General features: G+C 34.7%; 1 protein-coding gene and 1 long non-coding RNA gene across 2 annotated transcripts; both read right to left on the bottom strand.

Moving 5' to 3' along the window:
* Positions 1-371: 371 nt before the first annotated feature.
* On the bottom strand, positions 372-1,670 carry LOC110916293. Its single transcript, XR_002579632.2, has 3 exons — positions 1,573-1,670; positions 968-1,021; positions 372-582 (listed from the first exon to the last, which is right to left on the bottom strand). It is a non-coding gene; the product is annotated as an uncharacterized LOC110916293 (long non-coding RNA).
* Positions 1,671-4,728: 3,058 nt separating this feature from the next.
* On the bottom strand, positions 4,729-9,952 carry LOC110916292 (probable receptor-like protein kinase At1g80640). The gene is made up of 10 exons (XM_022161034.2): positions 9,470-9,952; positions 9,224-9,394; positions 8,886-9,148; positions 8,670-8,802; positions 7,767-7,830; positions 7,569-7,665; positions 6,576-6,678; positions 5,603-5,721; positions 5,120-5,209; positions 4,729-5,043 (listed from the first exon to the last, which is right to left on the bottom strand). Exons 1-10 carry the CDS (start codon positions 9,612-9,614, stop codon positions 4,888-4,890), a joined length of 1,341 nt encoding a protein of 446 aa, XP_022016726.1. The 5' UTR covers positions 9,615-9,952; the 3' UTR covers positions 4,729-4,887.
* Positions 9,953-14,924: the final 4,972 nt, after the last annotated feature.

Below are 14,924 nucleotides of genomic sequence, written 5' to 3'. Positions count from 1 at the left end.
CCTCACCCTTCCGTAACATCCCGTAACCATCTCGTAACATCTCATAACATTCCGTAACTAATTATTCATTATGGAAAATTCTAAACTTTAAAGGTATTTACTTGCTTCACGCCTCGGAACGAACACACACTACGCACGAGCTTTCGGTTTGAGTTCAAGCACTTGGTACTTAAATCCCTCAAACATAGGCTCTGATACCAACTCGTTACGCCCACTTTTTTGCATTCGAAAATAAAAGTAATGTCATACTATTTTTAACAAAAATTGAGCATGACCCGTTCGTAACATGAGCGGTTCCCTGCTTTTAACAATCATCATACACTATACTTTGACACGTTCAAAATACATAACAAAAACCGTAAACAAAAACCGTAACATTACGTTTTAAACATTTACCATCAACTAGGATTTTGCAAAAGACATAGCATGTCACACTTTAAAGTCTAGCTACTAAACATAAGTTATTTACAACGAAAGTATTTTTGACCCATAAACATCATTACAAAAGTAGCAGAAGCGCATAGTGCGCATTTGAAGCGTGTTCGATCCGAGTAAAGCTTGACCATTAGACTTGAGTTTTATCTACATCACAACATCAAAGTAAACTTCATTATAAACTAAATTCCTTCCTTCTAACATAAGACTTTAACTCACAGATTTATGACAATCACACCACTCGCGCAACTTACAAGTTTAGTTGTTAGATTAGTATCATCATTCTTTTAATTGAATATGTTCCTAAAATGAACATCATACCATCATTCTTATTCTTATTCTTACATTCTAATTCTTTCGACCCATTCATAAAGGGGTCTACATAAATTTCCTTCTCTTGCATATCATTCTAATATATTCGACCCATATGCAATGAGTTCTAAACATGGTTCTTCTCTTGACCATTACAATTGCCACACTATATAGTAATAGTAAAACTATAATAAAACCATGAATCGTACAAGTAGCGTACCTCATTCTTGATTTCCTTGTTGCTTCGCGTGACTTGAACTTTCTTCCTTTACACCTATACATAACCATTCATACTTAGAATTCATGTCGTATACACATCTACATACATTCTTTGATAATACATCATATATTTTTTAATACCTACTTCATAAGCACATTCAAATCACGATTTTTACATAAAGTTTATGGCTAATATGGCTGAATTCTTAATTGAAGCATTTCATCAAACACTTGGTGTGCACAACGTCAACAAAGCACAAGGTACAAGTTTTCATATCATAGCTCTACTTGTTCATTTTCTAGTTTAACAAAAATTTAATCAAATTCATACCTTTCTTTCATCCTACATCAACTTATCTAATTTCTCTATCACATACAAGATCATGCACCAATTCACATCTATTAGCATTTATTTAAATCATTATGTTCATCATACTTTTATAATAAGTGGGTATAAACCTTAAATCATCCAAATAATCGAAATCAAGCAAAATTCTCAATCTATTGGGAAATCCTAACTCACAATTCCACAAGATTTCCACATGAATTCATGATTGGGTTAAACCCCACTTTCTACAAATCACCAAATTAGAATTTTCGACTTACCATTTGTTGAACAAGTTTAGATGGTTAAAGATTTGAGTTCATGCATTAGTTTGGGCTCTTAATTCCTTTCTAATCTTGTGAATTTTTGGAAACTAGCGTTTCTCCTTGGTTCTTGTCGGTCCACAGAACTCACCAGAGTGTGTGTTTTATTAATAACTTTCATCACTTCTACAAGTTCAGCCCTTCTAGTTCTAATTGTTGTTTATTATCACATTAACTTTCATTCTTGTTGAACTAATATCACATTCTTTTAACTTAGTTAATATTACATAATTAGACATTTAAGATAACATAAATAAATTGCATATTTTGGGGTATTACAAAACTATATTTCTTTTATAATAATTTGTTTTTTTATATTTAGTATATATTTAAATTTTAATGATATAATACCAATTAAAATTAAACTAAATAAAAGAAATTCAAAATAAACATTGTATTAAAAACATACATAGAATAAAAGTAAAAAACATACATGAAATATTAATATAACATACATAAAATTAAAAACAAAAAATATACATAACCTAAAATTATTCTTTAATCGACCACATGTGCTTAATTAAATTGTGTCGAAACATATGATGAGCTTCATTGTGACGTAAACCTTTGAACCTTTGCAAGCATTCTGTAAATCATGTGTCGGTCCATGGTTTGGTGGTTCTACTTCTTCATCCTCTTCATTCAACCACTCACTTATAATGTGTCCATCTTCTATAATCATGTTATGCAATATAATGCATGCATACGTTATATTGGATATAGTTTTTTTTTCTACTCCAAAGCCTTGTTGGCCCTTGTATTAATGTGTCATTGATCTTGAGGGACACTGAATGCCCTCGCTGTAAAGTTGCATGGCGACACCAAACCGTTTAAAACATCATTGAATATTGATGACTAGTTTATGACGTTGATGTCACCATTTGATCCGACTACTCCAAAACAAGCATGCTAAATTCAAAGGTCATGTGATGCAACTACCTCAAACATTATAGTGGGACATCCTTTGTCACCTCGAGTATATTGTCCTTTCCATGCAATATGGCAGTTTTTCCATACCCAATGCATACAGTCAATACTACTAAACACTCTAGGAAAGTAGTGTCTACTTGACCGACTCTCTAATAGTTGTTGGATGTCACTTTCGTTAGGCTTTCTAAGATATACTTTCTAATGTCGTTTGATAACATACATGCAAAAATACCGTAGACAATGGTTCGCCATACCTACACTCGTAGTAGTGTGTGTATATAATGTGTAGGTTGAGTTGAGAGTGTAAATTTAAAATTAAAATATACTTTTATTAATTTTGTTTTATAGCCGTTGGAATTATTATTTTTAATTAAATGTAACAATCCAAAAAGGACCGACCATGCACGCCGGACCACTTTCGTCCCAAGGACAAACAACCTTGGACCACTGCTCGGACCAACCCCGCAACGCAATAAGTCCATGAGTACACTTGCGATTCTGACGACACATGGAAGCTCAAAGTATTGAGACTTACGCGTTTTGACTCTGAAAATATTGGGCGTTACTTATTTATTATGTCATCTTTATGCTTCCTTTGGTCTAAGAATCTTGATAAACAAAGATAAATGACCCGTGCGTGTAGTACAAAAGTTTTAATACGAAACATTGACAAATTTTATGTAACAAAAAAGGGAAAAATATTTTTAAATAAATAATATAAAATACTATAGTTCTAATGTTCATATTTCCACATTTTTGTATTAATCGTCCACTTTACAACCAAACATAAAGCACTTCCATATCACTCCAAACAAAACAAATAAAACTAATTTACATGTGGAGCCCTTTTCACCAAATACAACTTTTTATTGACCCACCCACCCAAAAAGAAAAAATATATTTCCAAGAAACCATTTTCGACCCTTTTTATTTCTACAAAAAAAAACCCACAAATTAAAAAATATTTATAAAAAGCTAACAAAAGGCAAAAAAAATAATAATAATAATAAATAAATAGTTTTGTAGGTAAAAGTCTCTTAATCTTGTTTTAACAAATTAAGCTCTTTAAACTTTATAAAATACACGTACTTGAAAAATCATCTTTATAAGTGTCGTCGCCCCTAAACTAGTCACACTTTAACAAAGTGACGTTACGAATGTATAAAAATGCTAGCGTGAACAAGTAACTTGATATATATGATGATAGGGTATGGTTCATGAGTGAACAATGATTTATTTGTGAACAAAATAAACTTATCCTGACCATTGATTTTCTAGATCTATATTTTTTCTTTAGTGGCAAGATTGTAATTATCTTTTGTAACTTACATGTATTTTAATAGACAAAAGGGTATAATTGTATATTTCTATTTTCATTTAATTAATTAATTTTTTCTCTCTCCTGATTTCTCTTTCCAATTAAAAGAATATTTAATTACATTCTTTATATTTTTTCTCTCACATATTACCTAACTTAATATTACACAATTTAAAAAAAAAAATCCAAACATTATCAAATATTGTTCCATCTAGAACACAATTAAAAATATTTAATTACATTCTCTATACATATATGTATTAAATCAATGTTTGATGAAAAGATGTATAGTGGAAACAATATGTAGTAATACATAAGTGTATAAGTCTGCTATATTTCGACATGTATACACTATGTACTTGAATAATACACAGTGTATACGTCTGGCATATACCGACCCGTATACACATATGTACTTGAATAATACACAAGTGTATAAATCTGGTTTATAGCGACCCGTGGAAACAAGATGTAATAATACACAAGTGTATAAGTCTTGTATATACTGACCTGTATACACATATGTTAAAAATCAATTTAATTAGGTTTAATATTTAATTTTAAAAGGGACATAACAATTTATATAAAAAAATTAGCCATTCAATCTCTTATAATAAATAATTAAAATAATAGAGAAATAATTAAAAATGAGAGAGAGAGAGAGAGAGAGAGTTAAGAGCGGAGAAAATTAAGGGATTCTAATTAAAAGTATTTGGCTAATGTCAATCTTACCCTTTTAATCTAAAAAATGATAAAGGGTCAAGATTAGTTCACTTAGTTCACTCTCAAAAAGTTGTTCACTCATGATCCTAATCCTATGATGATATTAAGAACTAATTATGTAATATTCTACGCTACTAGACGTGTCAGCACGATAATAAATTCCTTTACATATGTAGTGATTAATTTCATTAGTACGTGTATTTTAAACATTCAAAAAATTAAACATATTTAAAACGGATCTAAGACACTTTTTGTACAATTTTTTAAGATTATAATGATCAACCCAATACTAATGGATGAAATCACGGGTCATTTGTTACCGAAGACCTTGTTTGTGGAACTTTTAGAGTTCCCCCGAGCTCCACCGGAACAAGAGGGATAAGAGAATGCAAAACATCGGTTATTAATGGCCGGTAACTTGGCTCTGGTTGCACACACAGCACCGCTACGGCAGCAACCTGCAAATCATATATATAGTCAATATGAGTTTTGTTTATAGAAATTTGGTCGAAAAGGCGATTGTCATTTGCGTACTTGGTACAAGTGTTTGAGATCCATTGTATATCTGATTACAGGATCGACAATATTTGGGAGCTTTGATCTGTCTGTTAGTTGTGGCATGGCCTGCAATTTAATCAAAGTAACAATTTGGGATTTGAATGCACTCAATAACAACTAGGCATGTTCAAAAAACTCTTTTAAATAGGCTCATTTGTAAACAAGCCGAGCTGAGCCAGCTCATTTAAAATGAAGCCCGAGTTTTAAAATATATAAATTACAACCACTAGACCCAAAAATATAAATATATAAATTATAACCGAAAATTATAGGGTGATGTGTATGTTAAAAATCTTATTTTTTGTTTCCAAATATAGCAATACGGGTAAAATTATATAACGAGCTGGCTCAATTTTTTTGCGAGCCGGGTTCGAGCTCAACATTTCAGCTTGTTTAGGTAAACAAGATGAGCTTCATCGTTTAACTTGGATAATCAAAGGTTGAGAAACTAGGGTTTACCCAAGTGACGATAGATTGGCATTGAGATGCGGCCAGTTTTTCCACAGGCCGTCTTCCAAGTAGAAGCTCTAAAAGTACAACTCCAAATGCATATACATCACTTTTGTCGGTCAGTTTTCCTGTACACGAACCGGAATCAGTTTTAAATTGAAAGAAATGTGCAATGCTCAACATGATAGAGGTGTTCGTAAATAGTTAAATCGACTGAACCCTCCAAACCAAAGCAAATGGGCTAGGTCAGCAGACGGTTTATGTCCTGGTTCATAACCGAAGCAATCAACCGAACCGCCCGATATAGGATTTGTACGGTTTGGTTTTAAATACCGAGTTAAACTGGTTAGGCCGACGGTTTATGTCTTGGAACCAGCTGTGTAAACAAAACAAACGAAGTTCAACTTCTTTTACAACTTTTCAGTTTAAAATTTTCATGCAAAATAATAATTTTGAAAAAAGAAAAAAAAGAAGTTCAAACCGTCACCAGATTGGTTTTGGGCCAGCCCAGCCGGTTTGTTTAGTTTTCTATAACACTAGTTAGCGGTTTGACCCAAAATTTTAGTCAAAACCGGCAGAATCCGACATTGGAATTCATCACTAAAAAACAGAAAAGAAAAGGGTTGGCTTTTGCTTTCTAAAAGTTTAGAAGAAACTTTTGCTATTTACTTTACAAATAGATACATAACTAGTTTGCTATGGTTTTTCCATTTTGCTCCCTGTGGTTTGGTCACTTTAACGGTTTTGCCCCAAACCTTTAAAAATAGCCATTTTCCTCCAATAGTTTGCTATGGTTTTTCCATTTTGCTCCCCGCCTCTAACTCCATCCAAATTGTCTGTTTTTCCATTTTTTTTAAAGGTTTGGGGCAAACTATTGGAGGAAAATGGCTATTTTTAAAGGTTTGGGGCAAAACCGTTAAAGTGACCAAACCACAGGGAGCAAAACGGAAGTTTACTCTAAAGATTATAAAGATGGGTATACCATCTAATAGATACTCTGGAGCTACATAACCCAATGTCCCTGAAAGCTTGATGTTGTTTTTGTTCTGGGCTCCATCCATTACAGCAAGACCAAAATCTGAAAGCTTTAGACAACAACCAAAATGGAACACGATTCAGTATATTCCAAGAACAAAAATCCGAATACAGCCTATACGTAGGCCCCAGTCTAGGTTAACATGTTTAATCACAACCCTTCTGACTCGTTTAGATATATCGATAGGTTACACGTAGGGCTGCAAACGAACCGAACGAACACGAACAAGGCCTTGTTCGTGTTCGTTTGTTAAGAAATATATGTGTTCACAAACTGTTCATGAAAGCTTACCGAACGAGAATTTATGTTTGTGTTCGTTTGTTAAGGAAGTGAACTTATTCGTGTTCATTTGTGTTTGTTTGTTAATTTTAGGCAATGAACGAAAACGAACGTTGATTAACACAAATGATCACAAATTGATGTTCATGAACACAAATGGAAACAAACGAACACAAACAAGCGTTCATGAACATATAATACACTGTCACTTATTAAATCTTTTATTTATCGGAATTTTAAGCATTTAAATAAAATATAAAACTAAAAACACTAATGAATTATCAAACACAAACGAACACGCTACCGAACGTTCACGAACATAAATGAACGAACACGGCCCCTGTTCATGTTCGTTCATTTAACTAAATGAACGAAATTTTTTGTTCGTGTTTATTTGTTTAATAAGCGAACGAAAACAAACGAACTTCCCGCCGAACGGTTCACAAACTGTTCACCGAACGTTTAGTTCGTTTGCAGCCCTAGTACTTACACGATTTAAACTGTATTAAGGTTAGGGTTGATGGCTTTGACATAAATAAATATACGGGTTCAGCGTTCAGCCCGACACAATTGACACCCAAAATAATGCAACTAAAACTTAGAAAGTAGGTGTGAGATGCATTATTGTTAGACTGACTGACAGATAAGAAAGTGTTGTACCTTAGCATTGAAGCTGGAATCTAGAAGGATATTAGATGATTTCAGATCTCTATGAATCACTGATGGTTTGCAGTTCTCATGCAAGTATTCTAATCCTCTGCTCAGACACTTCAAACATGTTAATTTTATTTTATTGAAAAAAACAAAAAACAATAATTGATGTTATTAAATAAATTATCTGTTTAAAACACGTGCCACCTTGCTGTGTCTAGAGCAATCTTCATCCTGCAATGCCATGTTAAATTGGATCCACTGGAAGGTCCTGTATGGACGGACGTAATATTAATTAAACTCTGTTGTCTAATTTTTTTTCAATTAAAAATAATAATGGAAATAAATTCACATAACTTTTGTGCAGATTTTAAGAGAACATGACCCTCTTTAAGTTACAGTTATTATAAATCATCAATCATATTTATTTTCAATCAAAGATCTGAAGAAAGTTGTGTAAGAAAGGGCCATTACCATCATTACAAACTATTAATCACATAAAGTTTGATCCTAAGGGTATTTTAGACATTAGACTACTGTTACATCACCCGCAATACGGGTTGATAGTAATACTCATGGACATCCAGCCCGTTGGCCCGTTTCATCCTTGACAAAAAATCTTGGGAGTTAGGGGTGTGAACTTACACGAAATGATGGTTTAGTCAAGGCGGGTTTCGGTCAAACACGCGAACATGATTAGCTAAACAGGTCGTGTGCGGGTCAACCTGACGGGTTGTGGATTGACCCATTTATGATTTAACCAGTTTTTTTTCTTTAAGTACTTATTCCGTCATGGTTAGGTATTTATGCAAAAATTAAAAAAGTTGAAAATGACATCACGTTTTATAATTTAAACATAATTGTTTTATAGACCGTTGTATTTCTAGTTATATAGTTATAAATTAGAGTATTAAAAAGGAAAAAAATCATGTTATACGGTCGTGACGTCGTGTCCATATCAATCCGCAAATATTATTGCAGTGTTCGGGTTGGACCCGCAAACACGACTTGTTTAGCAGCTATAGTCCTTGTGGACGGACAATCAAGGATGGAGAAGAGGCCCGACCCGACTGAAAATGTATGGAATGTTAAAAAAGAAAAGTGTCTCACCATGTAATTGAGTTTCCAAAGATCCATTATGCATCAATTCATAAACAAGCAGTCTGGTATCATCATGAACACAATATCCCAACAAAGTGATTATGTTTGGATGCTGAATTCTACTCAACAGATCAATCTCAGTCTGCAAAACCCGAACATCACAAATTTTTTTAATAACAAGATGTTAAACCTCATATCATCAAATTCATCGAATATCAAACCGACCTGAAACTCTTTGATAGCATCTTGGCTACCACCATCCAATCTCTTGACAGCAACACACAAATTCTCATCGATTCGAGCTCTATACACGCATCCAAACCCACCCACACCTAACACTTCACCTTCCCCAAAGTTACCTGTAGCTGATTCCAACAAGCTATAATCCATAACTGCCACCGAAGCCTTCTCATTGACCGTCTTCGATGTCTTCAACGAACCACTATCCCTGCTAATGAATGAACTCAATGCAAGCCCTCTCAATGAATCTGCAAATCACACCACAAATTTGGTAACCTGTTTAAACAAACAACAGAAACCCGCGATTGTTTTAATCAGCTGACCTGATCTCTTGGCACCCGGGGTGTTCAATTTGTGCATTTTCCTTCTGTGGCATTTCCACAAACAGATGGTGGACATTATTATGATCACCAAAACCAAAGAAGCTGTGACCAACCCAATAAGAAGCTTTCTACTCGTTCTCGTTTGGTGATTCGCTACAGTCGATTCGGTTCCTAATTCCCCAAAAATTAACACAATTAAACCCACAAAGAAAGCACAAATGTTAGAAAGATGAAAGAATAAACTACCTGCAGTAAAGCTCGCCATTGAAGACGGAATTGAAGCAATTGGAGCAGCAGCAGGTGAAGATTGAGGTGCAAAAACTGCATCAATGGAACTCAATTGGAAACCGAAAATCAAAACTAGAAGAAACCCAACAAGAATTTTCATCATGTAGTCCTGTTTTTTTTATGTCGGTTTAGTATGAACAAAACATGAGATTTGATTTAAGGAAATCTGAGTTGAGTTGAGTTGAGTTGGGGTTGTATGCTAATAATGTATTTGTATGCTAATGAGGACAGAGAGACAGAGTGAGATCTCAAATAATAATATATATATAATTTGAATTGAATTGAATCTTGATGGGTGTTTTTTTAGTTTCTCTCTCCTCTGTCTGCCCACTCTGTTTGTGTGTAGGTTTCTCTCTCACACAGTGAAGGTGAAACACACACAGAGATGAAATGGAGGTTGGTTTCAATTCAAGTGAGGGTAACAATGGTGTTGAATTATTAGATTGAATGCAGATGTGTGGGGTTTGGTTGCAAGATGGAGATGGGAAGTGTCAAAAGTTTACTTTTCTTCAAATTATGAATAAAGAAAAAGGAGGGAACTTTCTTAGATTAAGAATCTAGGCTGTTTTTGTTTTCTTTAAGATTTTTCTTTTGAAAATATAAAGTTCTTAAGCTTGCTTGAGCTTGTCTTGTTAATTTGTTTTGACTCGGTCTAGAATAATTAGTATTTGTATGCAGGAATGAGAGGTGAAATGCAATGGATAATTATGCGGGAATGAAGAAAATGGTGTTTGGTTGGTCAATGGAATGGAATCACCCATTCCAAAAAGCATTCTATTCCCTCAAAATCATTCCTTCAACCCCCATGTTTTTTTCCATTCCATCCCCTCTTGCACCATTCATCAACAACTCCACAACCCACCACCTTCGCCACAACCCACCACCACCGCCCATCACCGCCGCCACCCGCCACCACCTCACCCCGACAGCCATCGCGGCCGCTGCCACCCACTCGCCACCGTTATCACCCACAACTGCGACCAACCGCCAACGCCACTCGCCGCCGCCCAGCACCATCGTCGACGCCACCACCGCCACCGCCACCACCAACCGTCGTCGCTGCTACCAACCGCCACCTTGCCGCCACCACCACTCGTCGTCACGCCACTCTCCGCTGCCGCCACCACCACTCATCGCCGCCACCGACACCAACCATCGCCACCTATAACCACCCACAATCACTATCACCGACCACCACCACCACCACTCACCGCTGATTTTATTACTCTGTTTTTCTTGTCTACCGAATAATACACAATAATAATCCATTCCATTCACACATGGTAACCAAACAAGACCTTGAATGGTAATGATCCATTGCATTCCCTCGTCCATTCCATTACCTCATCTATTTCATTCCTTTGTTCATTCCATTACCTCATACCAAACAGACCCTTAGCTTAGCTTTGTCACATATAGAGGTTAGGGTGAGAGGGGCACTCCTCTCTTAGGGGAGTGACCTCTCTTACACACACCCAATCAGCACGCGCCACGTCAACTCTCCTCTTAAGTCTTCATTTTGCACTCAAACGTTGGCATCACTCCACTCACACAATTATTTTTTTATAAAAAAGAAAAAAATATGATTGGTGGAAAAATGATGGACCCACATTAACAACCAATCACCCCCTCTCTCTCTCCTCTCTCTCAATCGGTGAGTACACACCGCTCCTCCACCCCGCTTCCCCTCCCCGAATTGATGGCGGTGGTGTTCCCGCTCGGGGACTTCACTCCCCGCTCCCCTCCCCGAGAAGTGCCCCGCTCACCCTAACAAGTACATATATCGATGATTAAGTAAGAACAATATACACTTTATGGCTAAGGATTATGTTCATATGTTGATTTTTAATGGTGAATCAAAGTTACCGTGTGATTTATAGTGTTTAGCATTTGTCTTTTACTATTAGTAATATAATCTTAGAGCACCCAAGATGTGGGGTTTGTGCTCAAGTCCATATTTTAGAAATTTTATTTCATCCTTTATTACACTAAAACATCAAATAGTCGGCCTATTTATCGTAAAAACCTTTTAAAAACCATGAATATTTATCATCTTATTTTCTCATCAATAAACATTCTCCTACGACTCGTGATTTTACTAATACGCCTTAAAATTGATAAGACTTTTCTTACAAACTACGGTGCAGGTTGCCACATTACATCATATTACATCTTTATTTATACTAAAACTTTTTAGTATAAATGGTCGCATTTTCTAAAACACTCCTTTCACCGAGTTGTCCAAATTCGGTCAACATCGCATCGCCTATATACACACATACACATTTTACTTATTTTTACACTTACTTACAGTTGATGACCCAATCCGCTTAATCAAACGAGTTGCTTTTACAAACCTATCCTTTATCACTCAAAATTTATCTACGTACGCCCAATCAACCGTAAACTACCAATTTAACCAAAACTTTTGAACCATACATTTAACACTCTTATACATAAACGCTGCATAGACACTAAATTTCAAATTTTCAACCTTGGCCAAACATTTTAACCGATTATCACTTGCATCGAATCACCAAAATACCATCTATTCGCCGAGTCTTCCTCTCCAATAAATTTCGGGACAAAATTTCCTAGAGTAGGAGAGGTTGTAACGCTCCGCATTTCTGTACTTTTACATATGTAGAAAGTTGTATTCGCATTTCTATTTTTAGAAACTTGTAATCGTGTCGTATTCGTGGTTCATTTCCAAACATATAATCCGAGGCTTTGATCTTAATGGAAATTCATTATATATATATATATATATATATATATATATATATATATATGATAAGGATCATTACAGAATACTAACTATTGCGAGAACAAAAAGAACAACTCTAAAACACTAAATTTTGGGATTTACGTTTCATGTTTTTCTAAATTTTATGTTTCTTACATTCATATGTGTATTATATATACATAAAAAACCATATTTTTTTTACCTACACGTAACTTACATACATTTTGGTAATTTAATATACACATAACCTACATATGTGTAGGTTATAGAAAAAGTGAAAATTTTCCATATTTTGTTTTGAATTCTAGTGTAAGAAACAATAAATCTTATATTTGCAACATTTTCATTTACTTTTTAGGTTTTTAGGATTGAAAAACTAGGTGATTCATTGTGTTCTGCGTGTTCTCGCAATATTTTGTGTTCTACATAGAACCTTCCCATATATATATATATATATATATACACACGTGTTACCTTTCATATTTGTGTTATATATGCAATCAATCTTTAAATACGTGTTTATACGCAAAACGAGACTTAAAATACAATTTGGATACCTAAAAACAAATTAAAATACAAGAAAACGGCATAAAATAACCTAGTTACAAAGTGCAGGGACTAAAAGTGAGCAAATCAAAAGCTTTTCCACCTTGTTTTTCCTCCAATCACCTTCCACCCTTCTTTAGTCAATCATGTTTCACCCTTTTCCACATCCTTTCTCCTCCAATCACCTTCCACCTTCATTAACTCTCAAACCCTAATCTCCACTTATAAATACAAGCTTTCACCACCTTCTAAACACTTTCCACACACCTAATCTTCTCTCAAGTTCTCTAATCCTCTCAAATATCTCAAAGCAAGGCAAAAACATTCAAGTGTTCTAAGTGAGTTTTCACTCACTTTTCTTCACATTTTTTCTTCTTTCTTCTTTCAAACTACTTAGATAATCTCTAAAAAGGTTTCCACAATTTTGTCATAGCAAACTAAGATGGAACCTCACCACATTTGAGGTCCAAAGTAGTATAAAAATTCTGTTTTGATGTATCTTTTTATTTCATGTATATTTTACTTGAAACTTTGTAGAATCTTGTACACACCATGCTCCTAACTAAGCTTATAGTTGTGGGTTTGTGTTTTGGTTGATTTCCATCAAGAAAAAAGGCTCAAAACCTTTTTAAAAATTCTGCCCAAAATGTTCTAAGTGTTGAAACCATCCAAGCTTCCAACCTTCAATGTTGGAAGACTTGTGTATGAGTAATGTGTAAACTATGGAAGTCTTGGCTCTCTAAACTTGTTCCACTACCTCACTTGTATGTTTTGGTACAAAAACAACTTCCATAAAGTGGCAAGACTACATCACGTCCTCGAACACTTTCCATGTTCGAGATGTACGCATCTAGGTTGCTCACTTGGTTGTTTTAGTTAGATAGTTAAAAATTATTCTTACATTCATAACCAACTGAACTCATCAACTAAGTTGATGAGTTTGTGCTTTGGTGAATCATACAATGAAGTTTAATGGATGGAAATCATCCTACCTCCATGCTTGACTTACATGATAATACATGACGGACGAAATTATAACTTAAACTATATAATATATAATATATACCTAATAACCGAATTCTTGATACTAATCGGATTATGGTTAGATGTCAAGGACTTAGGTTAGATTATCTTCATTTCTAGACTCCTCATTTGTGATTCTAATGGGAAAGTTAGGACCTACGAAAACACATGAAAACTTAGTGTCCAAACGAGTATCTAGACAAGATATACTTTCGTGCACGTATACTTTCCATATACTCCATATACTCTCTACAAACTCCATATACTCATGCGCCTTCATTTCCCCAAATGTAGGGTAACTTTGGAGCTCCACCCTCAACGACTCGTCAACTCACATTTACTTTGGAAGCTTAGCAAATCGTGAGTGTACATGGCCCTTTTTTATTTTTCGACGGTTTTGGGTGCAATACTTATGAATTATCAAACTCACACAATCACATACAAACAAACAATCCATTATACATGCTTAATACATGATGCTTAGAATTCATACATGCTAGAATCTTTACTTGCTCGATACTTTGTCATTAACTTTGTACAAGCCTCCTTAACATGTATAACACTATAGGAGTACCATACCACCCGTATTCTTGAGGTCGTGTTTAAGTTATACAAAAACGGTCTTGTCGTTGCGACGACAAGATTACGCTAGTAGGAATCTTTGGGTTGACAATTATGAGATGCATGCTAGTGTTGTAATGATATGTCTTTAAATCGTTTTATACTTATGCTAATAATTCAAACTTGTATGCTCGCCACTACTGTGACAACCCTCATAATTACATGTATCCGTACGATTAATTAATGTTAATTAAAGTGCTTGATGACTGTGCTGAATTACTTAACTGCTTTCTGATTACTACATCATACTTACATGTGCTTTTTAACATACTAGTCTTGTGCAGAAAATTTACTAAATGGTCCTGTATGCTTTCCTAAGTGTTGGGAATTAAAAGTGTTACAAAAAGATATATATATATATATAGGACACTATATGGAATAACTTAGCACTTTAACAGAACGGTATCTAACCGAACAACCGGACATTACTCGGAACACTAAAATATTGCATGAAACATTGTTTTTATTTTTCTAAGC

Source organism: Helianthus annuus, chromosome 16, assembly GCF_002127325.2.
Source record: "Helianthus annuus cultivar XRQ/B chromosome 16, HanXRQr2.0-SUNRISE, whole genome shotgun sequence".
Classification (NCBI taxonomy): Eukaryota; Viridiplantae; Streptophyta; class Magnoliopsida; order Asterales; family Asteraceae; genus Helianthus; species Helianthus annuus.
The sequence above is the reverse complement of the archived record's forward strand: the minus strand, read 5'-3'. Positions and strand labels throughout refer to the sequence as shown.

What these genes read in the sequence shown, in the direction of transcription:
- LOC110916292 (XM_022161034.2), bottom strand. Translation starts at nt 9,614, where the DNA reads ATGATGAAAATTCTTGTTGGGTTTCTTCTAGTTTTGATTTTCGGTTTC. An exon ending in ATTGCTCTAGACACAGCAAG is followed by an intron (nt 7,666 to 7,766) that starts GTGGCACGTGTT and finishes GTGTCTGAGCAG; the next exon opens with AGGATTAGAATACTTGCATG. An exon ending in TCCAGAGTATCTATTAGATG is followed by an intron (nt 5,722 to 6,575) that starts GTATACCCATCT and finishes GTTCGTGTACAG; the next exon opens with GAAAACTGACCGACAAAAGT.